This window comes from Danio rerio, chromosome 13, assembly GCF_052040795.2.
Source record: "Danio rerio strain M-AB ecotype USA chromosome 13, GRCz13ab, whole genome shotgun sequence".
Classification (NCBI taxonomy): Eukaryota; Metazoa; Chordata; class Actinopteri; order Cypriniformes; family Danionidae; genus Danio; species Danio rerio.
Window position 1 is genome coordinate 52,434,591 of NC_141033.1, and position 25,410 is coordinate 52,460,000.

Sequence of the window (25,410 nt, forward strand, 5' to 3'; positions counted from 1 at the left end):
TCTGTTCCCTCAGTTGAACAGATACAGTGGAAGTAAAGGACTGAACACGGAGACTGGAAAGCCTAATAACCCAATATATATATATATATATATATATATATATATATATATATATATATATATATATATATATATACCTTGTATAATAGGGTTGGGTCGATAAACGATGCCATCGTCCATCGCCAATGGCCGATAGACATCATGATGCTGAGTCAGCATCATAATTCTGTTCGGTATGCTGAAACGGTAGGCTACAAATAATTAATTAGTTATGAATTAATTAATTATTCATAAATAATTTATTTACCGCCACCTATGACGACGATGCTATCGTCCATCGTGATGCTTCACATTAGATATATATATATATATATATATATATATATATATATATATATATATATATATATATATATATATATATATATCCACATTTTCTATTTTTCTTATTTTCGAGTGATGCACTTTGATCCACTCTCTCATACTGCTCCAGCCCTGCCTGATGAGGGGATTTACATTTAGACTAATGCAATGATTAAAACACATGACTTCACGCTTTACTAAGTCACGTCATTGTGGATTATGCCAAGACATATTCCCTTACTAAGTCGATCAACACGATCTCTCAACATGTATGAAGGATAAAAACCTGCCACGTGAAACACCGCAGCGATTTTAGTTTGATCTGAACACAAACAGAGACGAGGGGGCTTTAGCAATGAAAAGTGACAGTACCCACCCCCATTAGGTCAGTATCGGACCTTGTTGAAACCATGGTTGAAACCAAAACAGGCAGGATAATATAGAGAGGAAATCAAAACGCATCAAACGATGGGTAATTAAAAGTTGGAAAAAAAAAAAAAAACGAAATATATATAAATATAATATATATATATATATATATATATATATATATATATATATATATATATATATATATATATATATATATATATATATATATTAGACACACATATGATGCTTGTATTTGCACCAGCTCCACTTCAGGTATTGTTTTAAATTAGGCTTTGCAGTCTTCGTGTTCAGTCGATTACTTCCACTGTATCTGTTCAGCTGAGGGAACAGAACCAACCCCGTGACGTCAGACAGTGATACTGCATGATGGCGGCACCCCTGTGCTAAAATCTATAGTAAAACATGCAATTTTATTCAAAATGGTTACATTAATGGAGTTTGTTCAATATATTTTAATTAAAGTGGAAACCAATGTACAAACTAACGTAAACTTGACCGCTTCACTTCCGCTTTAAGGTGAAATATGACCTGGACAGGCTCTGGTTGCTATTGTGAAGTAATGATTTGAAGAGAAATAATAATCAAAATTCTGTCTGATGTGAGTTTGGATGTGACTGAACCTTCTGAAGGTGTAAAAATAAACCCAGTTCATCAGCGCTGAGCGTTTCCCATCATTCCTCGCGTGCCCTGAGCATTAAGGCACTGCAGCGTTGTCTGAACGTCGTCTGAACGTCTCCTTCATCTGAAACGCTGGAGCTGAGTGTGTTTTCCAGCGAGGATCACTGCACTTCAGCTCATCCGCATGGACATAACAAACACACACACACACACACATTCCCACACACACACACACACACAGAAATAGTCTTTGTCCTACTGTCAAACCCGACCCACTTCAGAAAAGTGCACTTGAGTGCGATTAGCTTGCCGAGGATATAAAATAGTGCTTGTGTGTGTGTCGTGTGTGTTGCGTGTTGGTGGTGTGCTGGTGAGGTGCTGTGTGTTGGTCCTCTTGTCACCTGCACTCCACCGAAACACCCGCGGTCTGAGACGCCGCAGACACCGTGGGCTCCGCTAGCGTTAACATGACCGCTGCAGTCAGAGAGCTGGAGGACGGCGATGAAGATGAGGAGGAGGACGCTGCTGCTGCACCTGCTGGACAACACACACAACATCAGCTGATAAACACACATAACATACTAGAGTTCAGCTTAAAGTGACATTTAAAGGCTTAACTAGGTTAATTAGGGTAAAGTTAGGGTAATTAGGCAAGTCATTGTATAACAGTGGTTTGTTCTGGAGACAATCCAAAAATATTGCTTAAGGGGGCTAACAATAATGACCTTAAAATAGGTTTAAAAAATTAAAAACTGCTTTTATTCTAGCCGAAATAAAACAAATAAGACTTTCTCCAGAAGAAAAAATATTATAGGAAATACAGTGAAAAATTCCTGAATCTGTTCAACATCATTTGGGAAATATTTGAAAAAGAAATTCACAGGACAGCAAATCATTTCAACTGTATTTATACACTGCCCGGCCACATTATTAGGTACACCTTACTAGTACCGTGTTGGACACTCTTTAACCTTCAGAACTGCCTTAATCCTCCGTGGCAGAGATTCAACAACCTACTGGAAATATTCCTCAGAGATTTTGCTCCATATTGACATGATAGCATCACACAGTTGCTGCAGATTTGTCGGCTGCACATCCATGATGCCAATCTCCTGTTCCACCACATCCCAAAGGCGCTCTATTGGATTGAGCTCTGGTGACTGTGGAGGCCATTTGAGTACAGTGAACTCATTGTCATGTTCAAGAAACCAGTCTGAGATGATTCACGCTTTATGACATGGTGTGTTATCCTGCTGGAAGTAGCCATCAGAAGATGGAGACACTGTGCTCATAAAGGGATGGACATGGTCAGCAACAATACTCAGGTAGGCTGTGGCGTTGATGCTTAATTAGTACTAATGGACCCAAAGTGTGGCAAGAAAATCTCCCCCACACCATTACACCAGCACCACCAGCCTGAACCGTTGATACAAGGCAGGATGATCCATGCTTTCATGTTGTTGAGGCCAAATTCTGACCCGAGCATCTGAATGTGGCAGCAGAAATGGAGACTCATCAGAGCAGGCAACGTTTCTCCAATCTTCTATTGTCCAGTTTTGGTGAGTCTGTGTGAATTGTAGCCTCAGTTTCCTGTTCTTAGCTGACAGGAGCGGCACCCGGTGTGGTCTTCTGCTGCTGTAGCCCATCCGCCTCAAGGTTGGACGTGTTGTGTGTTCAGAGATACCTCGGTTGTAACGAGTTTCTGAAATACTCAGAGCAGCCCATCTGGCACCAAAAACCATGCCATGTTCAAAATCACTTAAATCCCCTTTCTTCCTCATTCTGATGCTCGCTTTGAACTGCAGCAGATCGTCTTGATCATGTCTACATGCCTAAATGCATTGAGTTGCTGCCATGTGATTGGCTGATTAGAAATTTGCTTTAACTAGCAATTGACGGGTGTACCTATTAAAGTGGCCGGTGAATGTAGGTTATTATTATATAGAATGATATATAGATACATATAGAAAAGGGAACAAAAATTGAGCAAAATTGTATTTAGTTTAAATGAAAATGAGTTTAATCAGTTTTTAATTGGGAATAACATCCATTGGAGTGTTGTGATTGACCAATCAGAACCAAGCAGAGAGCTGTGTAATATCACAGGTGATTGAATGGTGTCCAGAAGAAGCACTTACTCTCCCTCTCCTTCTTCTTGATGCGTTTGCGGCGGCGGTCGATGGAGGCCACTTCAGACTTCAGCAGCAGGTAATGATTCCTGATGTCCTGCAGTTTCTCCTGGAGGAAGGAGATGCGCTCCAGACTGCTCATCTTCTCCAGGTCGGCTGGAGGAACACAGTCAGCACACCGTCAATCAACACAGACTAACAGCTGAGCGCCAGTTTGCTTTAAAGGTCTCATGACATTATAATAAAGTTTATCAGATGCTAGTATCAGCATTGTTAGTTTTTAGGATATCCATGAGCGAGTGTGCTCCACAACAGAGACAAAATCCATGTTTAGAAGATATAAACCTGATATAAACATGCAACATGCATCACAATACAATAAAAAAGGTCGCAGCTTCCTGTAGCACCACAAGGTTTTGCTTCTAGTGACTACGCATGCACGCACACACACGCACACGCACACACAAATGAAAGTAAACCATTACAGTTAGATTCTCTGTGTTACAATGAGAACGGAGTGACTTACACATCTGAAAGCTCCAGCGCGTGCGTCCGTGGCTGTGTTCGGTGTCTGTGTGTTTGTGGTATCGCTGCTGTCCTGATGGAGGCGTGCGGCTCGAGCACTTGTGTGTGATGCTGGATTTGAGCTCCGCGCCGCTGCTCTTCACTGGGGGGGATTTGGCAGTGCTTTCGCTGATACACTGGTCCTCACTGTCACTGCTGTGAGCTGCGCACACACACACACACACAGGGTTATCATATTTTAGACTTCCCATAGCTCTAATGATGTTTCCACTGCACAGATTGTATATTCTCAGCCATAGCCCTAAAAGGTTCAAGAAACCCTTCAGTACTTTCTTTGGGATGTTAACAGATTTGTGTGTGTTGAGCCTCAGTTAATGCCTCGTTTCCACTCATAGATATATACAGTAGATATCGCATAGGGACCCTGAGCATGCGTCAATAGCGCCGCCATATTGGTACAGTGCTCCCAGGACAAATGTCATTCAACCGCACTAGACAGGACAGTGTTATTACGTGAAGATGCGGGACTTTAGCGCTGTCTACGGGTGTAGTAACGAGCAAACAAAGAAAACAAAGCACAAAGGCAGAACATTTCATAGGTAATATTACGTTTTTTTTTTCTGTTTTTGTATGTTCTGAACTTTTGTGCTAATCAGGTCACGTTATTGATGATAACAGTCACTACTGCATTCACCATACGGCAAAGCAGCTCCAACTCGCACTAAACACTCGGCTTATGCTAGTTTTGTTGAATAAAATCAGCAAACAATGCAAAAGAAATATGACAACGAGATGCTGCGCTGCCAGACACTTGTATTATTGTCGGCTAGTGAACGAGTCGTTCATAACGGAGATTCATTCACAAACGAATCGCTCCCTCCGTCAGTATGAGGAGTGAAAGCAGGAGAGGAGCTGTGTTTCAGGACATGATTAGATCAAATTTAACAGGGAGGGTGGATAGTACATTTCTGTACACACAAACACAAGCTTTTTGTCAGGAATGCCCGTGCGGTCACTGATCCATCAATGTAGAAAAGTGATGTAAAATTATAATTTTCGTAATTAGAAAAAAATATTACACACTAACATCCAGGAAAACTCCCGATCACAGATATATGTGTATATGTGTATATCTCTGGCTTTGGATGGCCACAGTCCTCCACTGTACCTTGGTCCCGCATTCATTTCAAAGGAGCGCTACCCTGTAGCAAGATGGCGGCGCTATTGACGCATTCCGTCCAATAGACAACAATAGGCCAGGCGACATCTAATGTATACATCTATGATTTCCACTAACTGGTACAGTATGGTACGGTTCGGGTTGGTATGGGTGACCTTTATCAGGCTTGCGTTTCCTCTACCGAGGGTACCCTTTTGGTGGGCGTGGTGTACGACAGTTTCAGTCGATATCATTCTCGCTCGAGGGAATGTCTACAATAAAGCTGTACGCTTCAGACTGACTCGTAAAAAACTAATAGGCACAGGGTAAATCTGCTCTTCTTGTTCCCTGCTGAAAAAAACAGCTCAAACCAGCCTAGGCTGGTTGACTGGTTTTAGCTGGTCGACCAGCCTGGTTTTAGAGGGGTTTTGGCCATTTCCAGGCTGGTTTCCAGCCATTTCCAGCCTGGTCTTAGCTGGTAAGTCCAGCTAAATCCAGCTAAAACCAGCTTGACCAACCTAGCCAGGCTGGGAGCCCAGCCAAAACCAGCTATGTCCAGCTTAAACCAGGCTGATCAAGCTGGTTTTAGCTGGATTTAGCTGGTCATTTTCCAGCCTTACCAGCTAAGACCAGGCTGGAAATGCCTGGAAACCAGCCTGGAAATGGCCAAAACCCCTCTAAAACAAAGCTAGTCAACCAGCTAAAACCAGCCTGTGTATTTTAAACATGGCGGGTTTTCTGTTTTCATTCTGGCTTGTTGCTTAAGCGAATGACGTATGTCTGTAAACCAATAGCGTTCAGCTGCGCATTTAGCTCCGCCTTTTGGTACCCTTTCTCATGTTTGGTACCGAAAAAGTGGAGCAAATGTTTGGTACCACTCAGTGGAAACGGGCCATAAAAGTACATTTCACATATTTATAATTTTAAAACAACAACAATGACAAAGCATATATATTTCACTTGTTTTTAAAGGATCACGAAAGACCAAAACACATGATTTGAGCTGTTGACAGTCGTATATGTGTCCCACACTGCTAAAAACACTATTAGGACACCTATATTTCACTAAAAAGTGAAAATTTGTTGTTTTTGTGTTATTTAATGCACCCCTTTAATGCATGAGTAAGGCTTGGTTCAAACCAATCAGCGCGCTCTATTGTGCAACTTCATTAATATTCATTACTGTCACAGTGTTTAGACGACAGAGACGCCACGTTGTGTTGGCAAAACAAGCGTGAAGTGTTGCTTTTATAGTTTGCTGCCGTTAAGTTTTGTTTTCATTTTCTCTCTATGAGAGCGCAGCTGGAGTCACGTGTGGATTACAGTGTACGCGACGCTCGACAACAATACATGTCTAAGGAACATTGTTTACCCGAGAGCTTTTCTCATCTGGAAATGGTGAGATCCGGATTTGCTGCTCGTCTCCTCTTAATAAAGACGCGGCTCTAGTTGGTGTTGATTGTCCTGTCTCTACAGATTTGGTAAGTGAGTGACCAGTGCTCTTTGTTTATTCAGTTTGTTCGTATCAAACGAACTATTACACAGAGTGTAAACATGTTAGCACCACAATCAAACTTACCGTCGTGTAGGATTTTCACCGCATTGTGTGACCGGAATAACACACGCGGCTTTCTGACACTACCTGTCGTGTGCATTTAAGTTTCCAGGAAATGCGGAGGGTTTTTTTCTCTCATTCGCCGTGTGGTAACAATCATTGCATGAAAAATACACGCTTAGAGCAGCTCCTCGAATCAAATATCTCGTTTGTCGCGAGGTGCATGAATGAAATTCCTGAATGAAAGAGCCAAACTGCAGTTAAAGTCCACCATTTAATAATTTGGCAAATAATTTGATTACTGATGTCCATGTGAACACAGTCTCTTTCTCCCCTGTGTGTGTGTGTGTGTGTTTTGACTCTCAAAATCAGCGCGTGCCCAAATTGACACTCCCATTTTCATGCAAATTTTTTTACAGACCCTCCTCTTTGGCTCCTCCGACACTCCCTCCTCCCTAAACAGAGCTGGACACACCCACTTTCCTGACTTTTTCCAAAGTAGAGGTGTGAAAACACCCCGCTGAAACAGGGGGGTTTCATGGCCCTTTAAACTTCAATGAACATGTGTAAAACATTTATAAACAATGATTTCATCAGGAACATGTCGTCCTCACTAATTTGGATGATTTCATTAAAATAACATTTCTTCAGTTTTGCTGCTGGCAGAGTGTGAGCAAACCATAAAGTGTAGACAAAAGCTTGAGCTCCAGTGGTTTAGTGAAGTCAACCTGCAGCTCTTGATCAGCTGATTTAGCAGATGATGCTTGAGTAAAATGAAAAGCTCCAGCAGGGACACACGAGCACGTTCACATACTGATGAATGAATCACTGAGAATCTGAAGAGACTTAGGGTGCTTTCACACCTACACTTTTGTTTCGGAACGTGTCTCGTTTGCCCAGTTAGTGCGGTTCGATTGGCATATGTGAACAGGGCAATCGCGCTCTGTTCCGCGCCAAAGTAATTGCTCCGAGATCGCCTGAGTGAGGTGGTCTCGGCTCGATTTAAACGAACCCTGGAGCGGTTCGATTGCAGTGAGAAAGCGATCCGAGCGCGGTTTTATCACAGTGTTTTATGGATATGTAATAGGCTTACGGCTATATGAAGAGAGAATTATGAGTAGGGCGGGAAGTTTCGCGAGTCTCCGGATGCCCGCAAACGAGTGATGATCTCCTGGTAATCTCGCGTCTCCCTCCCGGTCCTCAAATAGGCATCGTCGCGCACCCTTCTTACCCCTCCCCACCGCATCTCTCCTCAGACATGTCGCGCGCGCACCCTGTCAATCACCACCAAACCACCACCTCTCCTGACAGCTGAGCGGGACGCTGCAAAATAAACCCTGACACTCTGACCAATGTGAGGAGAGTTTACTCACACGTGACTTGTTTTAGCTCTTTTGGTCCGATTAGAAACTTTGCAGTGTGAAAGCGAACCGCTCCAAGAGCAAAGAGCAACAATGTAACAATTTTAATCTCTGTTTCGGAACAACTGAATCGATTCACAGGTGTGAAAGCACACTTATATTATGCTGATGTTGATCTCGCTCACCTGCTTTACGGCTCTTCTTGGGCTGTAAGCTCAGGTTTTTATGACTGCGCTTGTGTTTCTTTGTTGCTCCGCCGCCTTGAGACTCTTTGTGACGCTTCTGACTGGATGAGGCTGTGAGAGGCACAACAAGATGAGTGCAGATGTTTATTTTCACAACCTGACAAAAGTCTGTTTAAATACAGTACAACCTGGTTTGCATTCAAAATTCTAAGATGTGAAACACATAGGGCTCCATTTATAATAATCTAGGCACTGGTCTGAAGCACATGGTGCAAAAGCATTAAGGGCATGTCCAAATCCACTTTTGCTATTTTAAAGATGGAAAAATACACTCTGCGCCGCGGCATATGGTCTAACAGGGTTGTGCTTATTCTCTTAATAAGTTCTGGCTGGGTTTTGAGCATAACCTGCATTAATCCAATCAAAGTGTCATCTCCTATTCTCCTTAAGAGTTAGTTGTGTCGCACCATGGCATATTTGCTATTAATATGGTGGACTTGGTAAGTGGAAAAACGCTTCACTGGCAAGAAAACAGTTAAGCTGAGCATCTGCAGCACGAGGTTAAAGAATAAGCCTCCTCCATTCAGCCTCTTTACTTTTACTCTTTACTCCTTTACTTTGGTGGAGCGAGGAAATGGTGTAAACTCACTCCACTGAAGACATCCATCAGCCCACATGTTTAATTTCCTTTGTTAAGCTCAAAGATTTGCTTCAAAACTATTTCTAAATTCAGTTCTAATCTCCAGCAAAGGAATTAAAGAACAATAATAATGAAGTGTGGTCAGAAAACGGAGTTATATATACAAACACACGTCCTGTTCTTGTGCCCCATATGGTGATGCAGATGTTTCCAAAACCCCACAGGTAAACATATCAAAACTAGTTTTTATTCAATCAAATATAAATATGCATGTCTGCGCTAGTGGTGTAGTGGTTAGTGCGTCGACACATGCACTCCAGTGCTCACGGCGACCCGAGTTCAATTCCGCCTCGCGGTCCTATACCGACCCTCTTTCTGCCCCCCATGCTTTCCTCTCAATTCTCTCTACTGTCCTGTACAATAAAGGGGAAAACCTCAAAAAAAAAAATTCAAAAACTAAAATAATTATATATATATATATATATATATATATATATATATATATGCACACACACACACATATATATATATATATATATATATATATATATATATATATATATATATATATATATATATATATATATGTATACAGTTAAAAATAATAATAATATATAATAATAAAATAATATTTTTTCTTCTGGAGAAAGTCTGTTTTTGTTTTATTTTGGCTAGAATAAAAGCAGTTTTTCATTTTTTAATTACTATTTAAAGGACTAAATTATTAGTCCCTTCTTAAGCAAATTTTTTTCTCGATAGTCTACAGAACAAACCATCGTTATACAATGACTTGCCTAATTACCCTAACCTGCCTAGTTACCCTAATTAACCTAATTAAGAATTAATTTAAATGTCACTTTAAGCTGTATAGAAGTGTCTTGAAAAATATCTAGTCAAATATTATTTACTGTCATCATGACAAAGATAAAATAAATGAATTATTAGAAATTAGTAAAAAAAAATATTATCTTTAGAAATGCGTTGAAAAAATCTGCTCTCCATTAAACAGAAATTGGGGAAAAAAATAATAATTGTGGGGGGCGAATAATTCTGATTTCAACTGTATGTATGTGTATATATATATATATATACCTGCATAGGACCTGGATAGGCTCATAACTAACGCGCTCTTCGCTTAACTTTAGACCTGCTTTTAGTTGGTCAATGGTGCGGTCTATTTCATTTCCTCAAAATAGCAACACATAGCAAAACATTAAAATTATGGTTGCGCTGGTCTGACAATAGCAACGATATTATAAATAGGCCCAATATGTGTAAACATACAGTAGTTCTGCCCTAAACTACTGATATAAAAATATTAATTTTCAAAAGATGGCACTCATTTACACCAAGCGAGAACTGTGAGAACATCATTGGTTGGTGTACCTTTGGCTTTCTGTTCGCTCTCCTGCTGGCTGCTGTTGCTGAGCGTCAGGCTGCAGTTGCTGTTACTGTTGCACGACATGTTTCCATCGAAGGCTTTTGAAGGGGAACCGGCCCCTTCTTCAGCGTTCATCTCCTGTATTTCTCCACCTAAACTCTCCACCTCCACCGTGCTGCTGTCAGACTCACTGCGGCCCCCTGCCGGCTCCTCCATCAGGGGCTCTTCAGGTAAAGAGACGGGTGGAGGACTGGCGGCCAGCGCTGCGGGCGGAGATGGAGCACGAACCTCCGGCAGAGTCTCAGCAGGCCCTTAATAATAATAATAATAATAATAATAAATTATAAGCTTTATTAAAAGGGGCCCTCCTTAAGTGAGTCTATGATGTCCTAGAGTGTGTGTGTGTGTGTGTGTGTGTGTGTGTGTGTGTGTGTGTGTGTGTGTGTGTGTGTGTGTGTGTGAAGTTTCAGCTCAAAATACTACACTATTAAAGCTTTATAACGCTCTGAAACTGACCCTCTTAGTCCTTGAGACATTTTGGTGACTGTCGCTTTAAATTCAAATCAGATTGTGCTCTTTACAAAAGCGGGCGGAGCTACAAATGCCTGTGTGTCCGCATAGTGGCAGATTCTAAAGCATTCGGATGTTATCCGTGTGGAAAAAGTGAAAATGTGTGGAACAGTGTCTCACAAGAGTTTACATCCTCTTAGTGGCTGACATTATCTTCAGCAGGTCAAAACTCTAATGGCTAATGAGCGACTGCTTCTCACTCAGGGTTGTTTATGCTAATGAGGGAGAGATGGTCAAGGGTGGGTGGGGTTTTCCCCTTCTGATGACACATACAAAAACAAAAAGCCAAATTACAATTCCAGTGACTCGTGACCCCCACTATCCTCAGAGGTGGATATATGAATACAGACATTACAGACTAGGGTTGTAACAATATACTGGTATGACGGTTTACCACGATTTGAACGTGCACGATTATCATACCATGAACAATTGCATATCAACGGTTTTAACCCTTAAAGACCGAGACAGCCGCCCGCGGCTAAAAATAAGTATTGCTCTTAAATGTTCAATAACTTTTGATCCGCTGATCCGATTCATACAATTCAAAGATTGGCATAAAGAAGAGAATCTCAGCTTTCCAGTGCTGTATCACATAACATTCGCGGACTTTCAGAGGCTCCGGAATCAGTGCGGTTACGTCATCAACATTTGACAACGCTGATTTGACAAAGAAACGCTCGTCACTGTGTCTCCGGACAAACCAGACATGATACATTGATGCATTGTCCCTCCTCCATGCCCAGATTGGTTCAAACTCGCTATATCACAACCAATAAGCATAGGTTTCGCTTTTGTTTGTGGACCAAGCTTTTTGAACAACACGGAATGAGAGATAGGCATACATTTATGCGCGGCTAAATAAAACGCAAAAAAAAAAAGTTTTGCATGAAATAATTCTCATACTAAGTACTTTTGCATGCACAGCAGCACAGAAACATGACAAAACAGTGACACAGCAAAGACGAACTGCTGCTCTTGCTGTTTTCAAAAGACGCAAATGAAGGTGCAGCTGTTTGTCTGTATTGCAGACAACCATATCCAAATCCATATCCACAGACAACCATATCCATGCTGTCACATAAAACCTAAGGATGTTCCATATTGAATCTAGTTTCGTTATGTAACTATTTATAGTATAGTAAATATTTATATCTATTTTTTACTGAGGATTTGCACCATGTTTATTTGGACTTTATTTGGACTTTGACACATTATTTATTATTTTCTTATTTTTATTTGTTCATTGTAAGTGGTGTTGTTTATAGTAACTAAAAATATATTATTTGGAAAAAGTCAAATTTGCTTCACTGTTCTATTGTTTTGTAACATTTGTAACATACCGTATACCGCGAAACCGTCAAACCGTGGTATTGTTTTAGACGATTATCATACCATGAAAAATTCATACCGTTACAACCCTATTACAGACTGCTTCACGCAAACCAATAAGAACTATACAAACTCGAGCATAATGACAACACAAAAAAGTGCAACGACCATATCATATTTTATAGTCATTATTCTTTAATATTTAGTATTAATATTTAATATTTAGTATTTAGTATTATATCTCACTCAATAAGAATAGTGGGCACAATGTTTACAGCTTAAGACTATTCTTGATATCATTGTGGAGACCGCCACTCGAGGATCATCCTCCCCCTGCTGAAAAATCCAGCTTAAACCTGCCTAGGCTGGTTTTAGCTGGTTGACCAGGGTGGTTTTAGAGGGGTTTTGGCCATTTCCAGGCTGGTTTCCAGCCATTTCCAGCCTGGTCTTAGCTGGTCAGGCTGGGAGATGAACAGCTAAAACCAGCTTGACCAGCCAAGCCAGGCTGGGAGCCAGGCCAAAACCATCTATGTCCAGCTTAAACCAGGCTGGTCAAGTGGATTTAAGCTGGTTCATGTTCAGGCTTAACCCAAGCTCATTCTGTAAACGTAGCCTCGCAGACATTTCTGGAGACCGCGATTTACGTGGCCGGAGGTACGTATGGCTGCATTTAATTTGGTAACACTTAAGGGACATTAGTTAATGCATTTACTAACATGAACTAATCATGAACAAGACATGTAGAGCATTTATTAATCATAATTAACATTTACATTTACATTTAGTCATTTAGCAGACGCTTTTATCCAAAGCGACTTACAAATGAGGACAAGGAAGCAATTTACACAACTAAGAGCAACAATGAATAAGTACTAAAGGCAAGTTTCAGGTCTGTAAAGTCTAAGAAGGGAAGTGTTAGTAGTTTTTTTTTTTTTTTTTTTTTTTTTTGTACAATTAGTGTGATATTCAAAGAGGCAATTGCAGCTTAGGAAGTGAAGTGGAGACTAAATAGTTGAGTTTTTAGTCGTTTCTTGAAAATAGCGAGTGACTCTGCTGTTCTGATGCAGTTAGGGAGTTCATTCCACCAACTGGGCAGATTGAGCGTGAGCGTTCGCGAAAGTGATTTTTTCCCTCTTTGGGATGGAACCACGAGGCGACGTTCATTCACAGAACGCAAGTTTCTGGAGGGCACATAGATCTGCAGAAGTGAGTGCAGATAAGAAGGTGCTAGGCCAGAAGTCACTTTGTAGGCAAACATCAGAGTTTTGAATTTGATGCGAGCAGCAACTGGCAGCCAGTGCAAACGGACTAGCAGCGGAGTGACATGTGCTCGTTTAGGTTCATTGAAGACAACTCGTGCTGCTGCATTCTGGAGCAGTTGAAGAGGCTTGATAGAGTTAGCTGGAAGCCCAGCTAGTAGAGAGTTGCAGTAATCCAGTTTGGAGAGAACAAGAGCTTGAACAAGGAGTTGAGCTGCATGTTCAGATAAGAAGGGTCGGATCTTTCTGATGTTATAGAGTGCAAATCTGCACGATCGAGCAGTTCTAGAAATGTGGTCAGAGAAGTTTAGTTGGTCATCAATCGTTACTCCAAGGCTTTTCACCATTTTGGAAGCAGTAATGGTTGCCCCATCCATCTGGATTGAAAAGTTATGGTGTAGAGTCGGGTTGGCAGAAACTACAAGCATTTCCGTTTTTGCGAGGTTCAGCTGAAGATGATGATCTTTCATCCAGTGTGAAATATCCAACAGGCAGGCTGAGATACGAGCTGGAACCGAGGGATCATCAGGATGAAAAGAGAGGTATAGCTGGGTGTCATCAGCATAGCAGTGGTAGGAGAATCCATGTCTCTGGATGACTGGTCCTAGAGATGATGTGTAGATGGAGAAGAGAAGTGGCCCAAGAACAGAGCCTTGAGGTACCCCAGTGTTTAGATGCTGTAGGTTGGACACCTCTCCCCTCCAAGACACCCTGAATGACCTGTCAGAGAGGTAAGATCTAAACCATTGTATAACAGTGCCCGCAACGCCCAGTGACTCAAGCGTAGATAGCAGGATCTGGTGGTTGACAGTGTCAAAAGCAGCTGACAAGTCCAGCAAAAGAGGACATAAAAAATTAAACATTTACTATTGCATTATTAACATCCAAGTCCATGCGTGGTAACATTAGTTAATGCACCGTGAGTTAACATGAACTAACAATGAACTACTGTATTTTCACTAACTAACATTAACTAACATGAGCAAATACAGTAGTAGATGTATTGTTCATTGTTTGTTCATGTTAGTAAATGCATTAATTAACATTAACTAATGAACCTTACTGTAAAGTGCGACTTTTTTTTCAAGCGAACGCTACAGGCGGTGTGACGCCGCTCCTCTTCGCGCTCGCCAGCTGAAGGCTCACCTCCGTGTGGAGGGCTTTCCCTCCGCAACCAATTTGTCCGGTTAGCTCGTCGTGTTCGTCGGCGGAGCGAAGAGCCGAGGCTCGAACCAGCAACCTTCTTGCTGTAAGGTGACAGTGCTAACCACCGAGCCCCTGAGCTAACTACTGATTGACTTACAAACAAGACTTCAAAACGGAAACACAATCTTCTTAATGGGGTTGTTTTTAAGGGCCTTTAAAATGCAAATTTAAGACATTTTTGGACGAACTAAGGCCTTATTTTTATACCATGGAATTGAAGACTTTAAGGGTGCTTTCTAGGGATGTAACAGTATTGTAAATACCGTCATACCGCAATATTAATTTTTTTCGATATTACCGTAGTAGCATGACTCGGTAAAACTATAGGTCTTCTGAGAAAATTTGCTCAGGCGAATGAAGCGAACGGGAGGTAGCGAAAACTACAATTCCCATCAGCCCATGCTTGACCATCATCCCTTGCGGTCTGTTGTTGCTACAGATCCAGTAATGCGGAAATGGAGTGTGCTGCTAGAAGCGGGGATGAAAAAGAGCTGGAAAACTCTAAAGCGGGTGTTGTTACCGCACGCGTTCTGAATAGCGGTGTTGTCGCGCGAGTTCTTATCAGCTGTGTTGTCGCGCGCGTACTGAATAGCGGTGTTGTCGCGCGAGTTCTTATCAGCTGTGTTGTCGCGCGAGTTCTTATCAGCTGTGTTGTCGCGCGCGTACTGAATAGCGGTGTTGTCGCGCGAGTTCTTATCAGCTGTGTTGTCGCGCGCGTACTGAATAGCGGTGTTGTCGCGCGAGTTCTTATCAGCTGTGTTGTCGCGCGAGTTCTTATCAGCTGTGTTGTCGCGCGAGTTCTTATCAGCTGTGTTGTCGCGCGAGTTCTTATCAGCTGTGTCGTTGCGCGCGTACTGAATAGCGGTGTTGTCGCGCGAGTTCTTATCAGCTGTGTCGTCGCGCGCGTACTGAATAGAGGTGTTGTCGCGCGAGTTCTTATCAGCTGTGTTGTCGCGCGCGTACTGAATAGCGGTGTTGTCAGCACACTGTTCAGATTGATGCAGACATGAGACCTCTATCTTACTCGTGGTTTGTCCTCTCAAGTGGGGGAAAGACAATGCACAACGTTACCCACTGCTGTCAACCTGGGCCAAGTCATATCTCTCTGTCCCAGAAACCTCAGTCCCAAATGAGAGGGTTTTTTTTTCTGTTGCAGGGGACATTGTAAATGCCCAGAGATACCAGCTTTTACCAGATTATATTTATATGATAATTTTCCTTTAAACCCATCTCTATCTAAGTGAGTGAGGGATTAAATGTTGAATGTGATGAGTTTTCAACAATACTAAATTGAAACTTTATTTTTTTACATGGTTTAATAATTTTTTGTTATTAAAATTGAAGTTCCTGTTTCAAAGCTTACAGATAGATGGCTAATTTGTATGTCATTGACACTTTTGGCACTTTTTTGGAGTATTTCCATAAGTTTTGTTTTTTCCTGTAAATGATTCAATAAATACCGTACCGTGACATTCATACCGAGGTATTACCGTACCGTGAAATTCTGATACCGTTACATCCCTAGTGCTTTCACACCTGCCTTATTTAGTTCGATTGAATGGCACTAGAGTTCGTTTTCCCTTTTGGTATGGTTCGTTTGGGCAGGTGAGAATGCAGCAATCGTACTCGAGTGTGAACCAAAAGCGGACTAAATAAGCATACCGAGACCTGCTTGAAGAGGTGGTCACGGTACGCTTTCAAACAAACCCTGGAGCGGTTCGTTTGTGGTGAGAATATGATCCGTACTAAAACAGGTCCAACTGCAAAAAGTACTGCGCCTTTTGGACTAATCCAGCTGCCGTAGGCCGATGTGCTGTGCATTATGGGATATGGAGGAAAAATATTTGTTGACAGCGCTTTACCAACAGAGAGAGAGAGAGAGGGGAAAACAGTACCTGATGGATCGTTGGTAATGTTTCCGCAAGATGAGCATGTCACAGTTTAGCTAAATTAATTCACGCCTCCTCCTGAAGTGACGAGCGATGCATTAAACACTGTTTTCCAGCCGCGACCGCGCTTCATTCTCGAAATGTATAGTTTTTCTAAAGCAGGTATACGATCAGTCAGCGCAGTCATCCCTCCAGAGTAAAAACGTTTTGTTTACCTGCGGGAGTTCATTGGCATTTTCCTGCACGTGAATTCTGACCAATCAATAAGCAGTTTAGGAAATTTGTTCAACAACATCTGGCCAATGAGAGATGTGGATTTTGTCAGATGACTGAATTTTTGTTTGTATCAACTGGTTCGGACCAAAGCCAGCAGTGTGGTGTGAAAACGACCCAAAGACGGCAGAAAATGCAATAATGTATCATTTATTACCCTTGGTCCGGACCAAATGAAGCGAACTACAGATGTGAAAGCACCCTAAGGATCTGCAGACACCCTGGAACAGAACTGAAAGCAGTGCATTTGTGTTTAGCATTGCTATGGGCATACCTTCAGCTGCAGCGGGCGACTCTGGCGTGGTGGGCGGCGTGTTGAGCACTGAATTGGTCCCGCTGCTGGGATGCTCCTGCAGTTTCTCCTCCTCTTCCTCCTCCTCTTCTTCATCCCGTGCGGATTCAGAGCACGCTTCGGGTCCTGCAGGCGGAGGAGAGTTGGCCGCCTCCGTATCCGAGTCCGAAAACAGCTCTTTAAGAGTTTTCTTGGGCCACTGAACCTGAATACTCGACCAAACGTCCTTCTGTCCTTTGGTGCGACAGCCGGGCGACCGCTCCTCAATCCCTGCCGATACTTTAGCTCTTTTCTCGGGGATTTCCCAAAACGCCCCACGGCTCTTACTCTTCTCTTTAACACCGTTGTATTTCTTCGAAGGCGAGGATTTATTTTTAGGGTGTCCTTTCGGTTCATCCTCAGAGCTGCTTTCTCCTCGATCCTCCAGCTTCTTCGGCGAGCCACTCTGCAGCCATTCGCCTCCTCTGCTGTTTCTGGTTTTGCCTTTCGCTGGGCTTTTCGAGGTGTTTTCTGCTTTTTTCCTCCTGCCAGCAGAAGCGTTCGTGTCCAGCTCCTTCCTCTTGGGTGTTTCTGTGCTGTCCTGCAGGGTGGGCTCCTGCTCCGCATCTGCAGGGGTTTTGGGGGCTTCAGGCGGGCTGCTGTTTTTCTCCCAGTGCTGTGATTGAGGAGGATCTGCTTTATGTGCTCCTGGATGATCATCATCTTCATCATGATCAGCATCTTCATCTTCCTCTCGCTCGCTGTCATCTGTGGAGCTGTCAGAGCCTGTGGGAATATTAGGATAGCACCAATTGTAACAAAATCAAATCAGTTGTAAAAGAGCTGCCCAGTATGCTGTGAATTTTAATTGATGTACTATACTAAGTTTAGGTATATTTAGAATTTTTTTTTGTTTATATAATAATATAACTTTTATATGATATTTTTGTGACAAATTAAATAGGAAATAATGAATAATTATGTCATAATTAAACAAAAATATAATCATTACAATATAATCATTATTATTATTATTATTATTGACAATGTTTGTAACAAATGTAGTAGAAAATAATTAATAATTCAGTCATAATTAAAAAAAATATAATTATCATAATAATAGAAATTATAAAATTAATAATAATTATTATTATTAATAATGATTTTTGTGACAAATATAATAGGTAATAGTTAATAATTAAGTCATAATTAAACGTAAATATAATCACGACAATAATAATAGTAATAATAATATTAATTATTATTATTATTTTTGACAATTTTTAGAAAGTAGTTACTAATTAAGTAATAATAATAATAATAATAATAATAATAATAAAATAATAATAGTAATAATATTATTATTGATTATTATTACAATTAATATTGACCAATTTTTGCAACAAATATAAAAGAAAATAGTTAATAATCAAGTCGTAATAAAACAAAAATATAATAATAACAACAACAACAATATATTAATAGTAGTAATATAATAATAATAATAATAATAATAATAATAATAATAATAATAATAGTAATTAATATAATAATAATTATTATTATTATTATTATTATTGACCAATTTTTGTAACAAAATATGATAGGAAATAATTAAGTCATAATTAAACATAATAATAATAATAATAATAATAATAATAATAATAATAATAATAATAATAAATACCATTATTATTATTAAATATTTTTATAACAAATATAATAGGTAAAAGTTAATAATCAAGTCATAATTAAAAATATAATCATTTCAATAATAATAGTAATAATTATTATTTTTTTAATGATCATTATTAGAAATGACAATTTTTGTAACAAATATATGTAATTGTTAATAATCAAGTCATAGTTCAACATAAAAACATTATAATATTTACAATAATAATAGTAATAATAAAAATAAAAATAATAACTATTATTACTATTATTGACAATGTCTGTAACAAATACAGAACAAAATAGTTAATAATTAAATTAAATTAAAAATATTATCATTATTATAATAATAATAGTAATAACAATAATAATAATATTAATATTATATAACATATATATATATATATATATATATATATATATATATATATATATATATATATATATATATATATATATATATATATATAATACTATTATTATTAGCCTTGATACAAACACAATAGGAAAGAGTTAATAATTATAATCATTACAATAAAAATAGTAATAATAATAATTATTATTATTATTGTTATTATTATTGAAACTTTCTTTAACAAATAATATAGGAAATAGTTAGTAATTAAGTCATAATTAAACAAAAATATTATCATCGTTATCAAAATAATAGTAATGATAATATCAATATTATTATTTTTTAAATAATAAAAATTATTATTTTTTAAATTATTATTATAGACAATCTTTCTAACAAATATAATAAGGAATAGTTAGTAATTAAGTCATAATATAACCCACAAAAACAACAATGTTATTATTACTATTCATGACAATGATAACATTTTAAAAGCTATCTTCGGTTTAGTTATAACTTTTAATTTGATTTTTCATATTTGCCTTAAAAACATTTAATTTAAACATTATGTAATGACAAATATTTCCTATAGAGCATATTTTTATCCATGAATATAAACATTAGATTTTAACGTGGGGCATATAAGAGATACACAAAGAAGAGTAATATCCTAGCAAATCCCATAAAAGACACGCTGTTTCTAAGACAATTTAAACAAGAATCCCACATGGAAGTGCCCTTCGATTTCTTATTTCTTCCAAGCACACACATTAAAACATCTCTTTTCCATTGTTCAAAAGAAAGATCAAATTAGATTAGTAGTAATTCAATCAAAACTAGAGGAAAATGAGACATATTGCCCTTACAGCTGGATTATCAATATTTAAAAGTGAGTGAAGTGAGTGTGACAGTACCCGGCAAGCCATTGAGGATGGATGTGATCTCGATGGACTGCTGGTTTCCTTTATCCACACACTCCTCCATCTTGGAGAAAACGTCACCACCAGAGTTCACTTTCGACAATCGATTGATGCGATTTTTGGATGAAGGAAGATCCTCTCTGTCTGCCAGTCTCTCTATCCGGTCTCTTTCTCGCTCCGCTTTATTCTGGTGTTAAACAAACATTAGAAATGATCAGAGTAGAAAAAGAAAACCTAGGAAGTGTTCTCAAAAAATAAGCTGCTGCAAAATACAAAATTTCTTCCCATCGATGATGTTTCTGAAACCGCAAATCAGCATATTAGAATGAAGGATCATGTGACACTAGACAAATTCAGTTTGCATCACTTATATAAATGACATTTGCGATATATTCAAATAGAAAACATTTCTTGGTCACACTGTATTTTGATGGTCTGTTTGTTGAATTTAAATTGCATTGCATGCCAACTAATTCTCATTAGATTATAAGTAGACTGTTTGGCCCCGTTTACACTAGTGCGTTTTAGTTTTACGATCCGTGAAAACGATCCGCGTCCACCTGCGTTTCTGAACAGCTTCCCGTCTGAACCAAAACACTAAAATTGCACATAACGTGACCACACCCACACGCGCACGCACGCACGCACACGCACACACACACACACACACACACACACACACACACACACACACACACACACACACACACACACCCACACACACACACACACACTCTGGCATGCACTGCAGCATATCTAGCCAGATGACTGCTGTGCTCGTCTGACTGTTCATCAAGGATCTCCCTCTGAATCTAATCTCACTGTATTTGCTAAACGTGATTTTGTTGTCTATATCTAACGATAGATTCCCCGACTTTGGTCTTTCGAATCTCTTGTTCTCGGGTAACGTGTTTTGACTGAACGCAAAGATAAATTAATAATTCATCTAACCACGTACATTCTGTAAATTGAGTAATCGCTTGCCTTTATTTCCTATATTGTATAAACTTATTGTGGGTTATACTTTTATAATGGCCATTATTGATTATTAAAACTGATATTCAGCAAAGTGGAGGGTATTTTCAATGAGGATGAAAGGAGGCAGTGATGTTATAGGCTCTGTTTTGTTATGAATACGCATACAGTGAAGATGACGCTCATTTATGCAGCACGACGCCTCAACATTTCTGCTGTCTGTAAAGTTGCTAATATCAAAATGAAAATAGCAGCTCCTTAAATCATGTTTTCATTTTATTGTTGATATAGTGAAACAACGTAGCCCGGATGATGTGAATGAGGTTATTAAGTGCACTGTTCCCTTTGAATCACCTACATTGATTTACCGACATGTTCTCGAGGGTCTGTTTTCCTTATCAAACTTGCGAAGTCTGAACTTACAAGGAGAGGATGCAGGACTGAACTGTGTGTGTTAGGCTACTTAATATTGAGGAAAAGCAGCCCCGCCTCCGTTTTCAGATGTCTCCGTTTTCCCCCATCCACACTGAGACGCAGCAGCAGCGTTTTAGAACGAAAACGGCCTCTTCAGCGTTTCCAAAACGCTCCGTTTTCGGCATTCAAAAACTCCGGTGTAGTGTGGACGGATGGCATAACCATAGCAAAACTTATGCGTTTTCAAACTAAAACGCACTAGTGTAAACGGGGCCTTAGGGTGGGGTTAGGGTTAGTGTAAGCCGACATGTACTTGGTAAGTTTCTTATAGTCAGTTAAATATCTGTTGAAGGAGCATATCAGCAGATATTAAGCAGACAGTCTACCAATACTCAAATAGACCATCAAAATTACGTCTTACCAATTTCTTTTCTATTGTAAAGCAATATTTTACCATATTAATATTCATTACAAGATTTTTATTCATATAAATGGAGACTTTAAAAAAAATTATATATATTCTATATTAGTTAAACCTCTATTAGTACTTTATTTCTATTAGTTAATGTATTCACTGTATTAACACAAGAGGTGTGAACCTACACTGGTCATCACGGTACATTGACGATGCTTTCCATAGACTGTGTTATATTTTGGGGTGGGGGGTGGCTATAACAAGCTGTCTGTATAAATACACACACACACACACACACACACACACACACACATACACACACACACACACACAGACACACAGGATCGTGTGTCTCATTCACACACATACACAAACATAGACAGCAGGGCCATGCACAGGGGGGTCCCTCTGCCCTTATTGGCTGATGTGGCCCTCTCAACCCCCCCCCCCCCCTTAGTTTTTAAGTAGTTTAAGTAGTTGGCGCCTGGAGTGTTGTGAATACTCGCGTTCGCCTCCCTCGCGACAGAGCGTATATGAGAGAAATGGCGTCAGTACATAATAACCAGTTATGATTATTACTGAACCGATACTGAATTGTCCGTGTCTGCATGGCGGTGCACCGAAGAAACAATTAATTTTGACACCTCTAATTAACATAAACTAATAATGAACAATACTCCTACAGCAGTGGTTCCCAAGCCCCGGGCTGTGGACTGGTACTGGTCCGCGGATCAATTGGTACCGGATCTCACAAGAAATCAATAAATTATTCTCGCAGTTACATCTCGGTCACTTGAGCACCAAAATTGAACCCATAAGCTATCTAATCGAGTAAGAAAAAGACGTCTTTGGCGAGTTTCTTTGTGAAAAGGAAAAGGCCCAGTGAAGGACCAGTGCGAACTGCCAAGGAATGGATCCGCAAACCATCTGTCAACAAATTAAATGAATCCAGGATGTCTGTGCAAGAACATCAACTGCTGGAGATCACAAATGTCAGCCATTCACATATTGCATCTTAAGCGAATGCAAGTTCGTTACTTCCAATGGAGGCGCGCATAATTGTAGCGACGTGATTGTGCCTTCCAGGCACACCTAGTTGAAAACATCTCAACTAAAGCATTATTATAATGCAAATTTGTTGATTAGTTAATGCACGAACACAAGAACTAACAATAAAAGATGAATAAATATTGCGATACATGTATTAATTATTGTAATACTGTAATAAATAATATCAATAATTACCAAAACTTGTACCAACGCCAAACTTTTGAACATTTTGGGAAAAGTAAGAAAAGTAAGAACTCTACCTTTATTTTTTTGCGGTGCTTTATTTTGGGTACGTTCTTATTGGCTGGTCGAACAATCTTATCGGCTTTGATCCACTCGTCATACCTGTGAAAACAGAGAGAGATCGGTGATTGGTCAACATTTACTTATACGCTCCTAAACTCTTTAAACTGATTTTCTGAAGATGCACATAAATGAGAAACTACACCGCAAGACGATAAACAACACACCAAATACAAAAAAACCCTGAAAAACACCTTATTAAAACCCTGCTACAAGTTGTTCAACACAGAAATTACATTGCAATCATTCTGAAATCTTCACAAAACAGACTCGAAAAGCTATAAACTGGACAACTGCTGCTCGTAAAGTTAGCACAGCTACACTAGTCTTAAGGGTTATTCATATGGACAATAAAATCCAATGGCAATAATATGCAAAAGCACCCATTTGTTTTCAATGAGCACTTGGGAAAAAACAAATACACAGAAGAGCAATGTCATCAACACACATAACTGCCACTGAAACGAATAGCAGTGCAAACGAATTGCTCTTTGAGTTTAGATCATCCACCTGCAAAACAATAAAAATGGAAATAATGTCACAAACATGTCACTTTGATCAACCCCAGAGAAAGGGGTTATATATATATATAGATCTTTTCTAGAGTTCGCACAAATTCGTTATTTCTAATGGAAGTACACAGCTTGCGAGCCCAAGCGACGTGACGTACAGGCGCCTTCCAGACACACGTAGTTGAATGAATGCCGGGAGCACACCCGCGAGTTACATGACAAGAACTGACCGATCAGCTTCTGCTTGTATGGAACATTCACACATTTTTGTAGACTAATTATTTCAGACAAACACAGAACAGAATTTTGTTTATGAATACAACTTGTATCAGAGCTGCAGCAATGTTTTGTCAGCTAGTCATCCTCTGAGAAAATGGTTGATGGTCACCTGGCAACCTACGAACCACCGCCTCCCCGGTCCGTGGTAAAATTGTCAAGCGTTGACAGGTCCGCGGTGATAAAAAGGTTGGGGTGCACTGGTTAAGACCAGTCATGGATAAAAAAATATGGCACTAATACTGCCTGCAGAAGGCGCTACAGTTTATTTATTATTATTATTATTTTTATTTATTTTTTTATCAAGTTGGTACCGAAGTACTGGTTCAAATTCAAACATATCTTGATAGTGGCTCCTGGATACATGAACATGACATACAACATAATTCCCCAATTTGTGAGAGAATGCAAAAGCACTGAAATAGACTATATTTTCCCTCCATTAACACAGCCTGACGTCAGGGTGGATTCACTTTTGGTAGCTTCGGTAGCTCGAAAATATAATCTGGCACTGGGATATCGCCTAATACTTTTGCGAGCCCTGATCTGTAAATAAAACATTTAATTTAATTTCTGATTAGTAATATGCATTGCTATCAGCTTTAAAGGTGATCTCTCAATATGTATGCTTCTTGAAGCCCTCTAATTCTAGATATTTAGCCAAAGATTGTCTTATCCTAACAAACCACACATCAATCGGGGGAAAAAAAAAAAAAAAAAAAAAAAAATATATATATATATATATATATATATATATATATATATATATATATATATATATATATATATATATATATAGAGCTGTCAAATTATTTAAAAAATGTACGTAATTAATCACACTTTTTTTGTAATTAATCATGATTAATCACGAATCGCCGTATTTATTAAAGAAATAAAAAGACAGACATTAAATGCCATTTGAATTTCAAAACAATCAAAGCCAATAACAAACAAAAATGATTTCTATGTTGGATTCTAAGTGGACAACAAACACACACTGGCGCAATACAGTGGACCCGGTAAGCGAAGGAGGGATCCATTCAGATTCATCAACATGCACGATGGCGTTCATCACATTTGTTTAAACTAAAGTATGGCTGTATTTTACAAGCAAGGATTCTGACACAGCAACGTGAAACTTATGAAATGTGAGGGCTCATGGAAGCAGCTTAGAGAATAGGGCAGAGAATATGGCTGCCTGACAGCTTGCGACTTCATCTGCCATTTTCACTGAGAACATTTACACGGACACCAATACTCCGCTTTTATGATTAAGAGTCTACCATGTAAGCAGTGATTTTTGATTACCTTAAAAGATCACGCGAGTCCCGAAATGCGGAGGTTTTTCTTTCCATTCGCCATGCAGCTTCAAATTCCATTAAAACAATCTGAATTAAAATCTGCTGA

The 25,410-nt window shown here is 39.4% G+C and overlaps 1 protein-coding gene across 18 annotated transcripts in view; it reads right to left on the reverse strand.

Annotated features, from left to right (window-relative positions):
* Window positions 1-465: 465 nt before the first annotated feature.
* arid4b (AT-rich interaction domain 4B) overlaps window positions 466-25,410 on the reverse strand; it is a 138,234-nt gene continuing 113,289 nt past the window's right edge. For 4 of the 18 annotated variants that reach the window (XR_015506418.1, XR_015506414.1, XR_015506416.1 and 1 more), the window contains 9 exons: window positions 23,173-23,257; window positions 20,053-20,245; window positions 17,113-17,895; window positions 10,315-10,620; window positions 8,289-8,399; window positions 4,030-4,230; window positions 3,513-3,659; window positions 972-1,908; window positions 466-649 (listed from right to left, as the gene is read on the reverse strand). Coding sequence is in view for 10 of the 18 variants with exons in the window: in XM_087279806.1 (XP_087135932.1) it covers window positions 1,772-1,911; window positions 3,513-3,659; window positions 4,030-4,230; window positions 8,289-8,399; window positions 10,315-10,620; window positions 17,113-17,895; window positions 20,053-20,245; window positions 23,173-23,257 (1,966 nt within the window). In the remaining 8 variants the exon portion in view is untranslated. Of the gene's footprint in view, window positions 650-959; window positions 1,912-3,512; window positions 3,660-4,029; window positions 4,231-5,918; window positions 7,588-8,256; window positions 8,400-10,314; window positions 10,621-17,112; window positions 17,896-20,052; window positions 20,246-23,172; window positions 23,258-25,410 lie in introns of those variants that run through there. The other 14 variants (XR_015506417.1, XR_015506413.1, XR_015506415.1 and 11 more) reach the window with 4 other exon arrangements.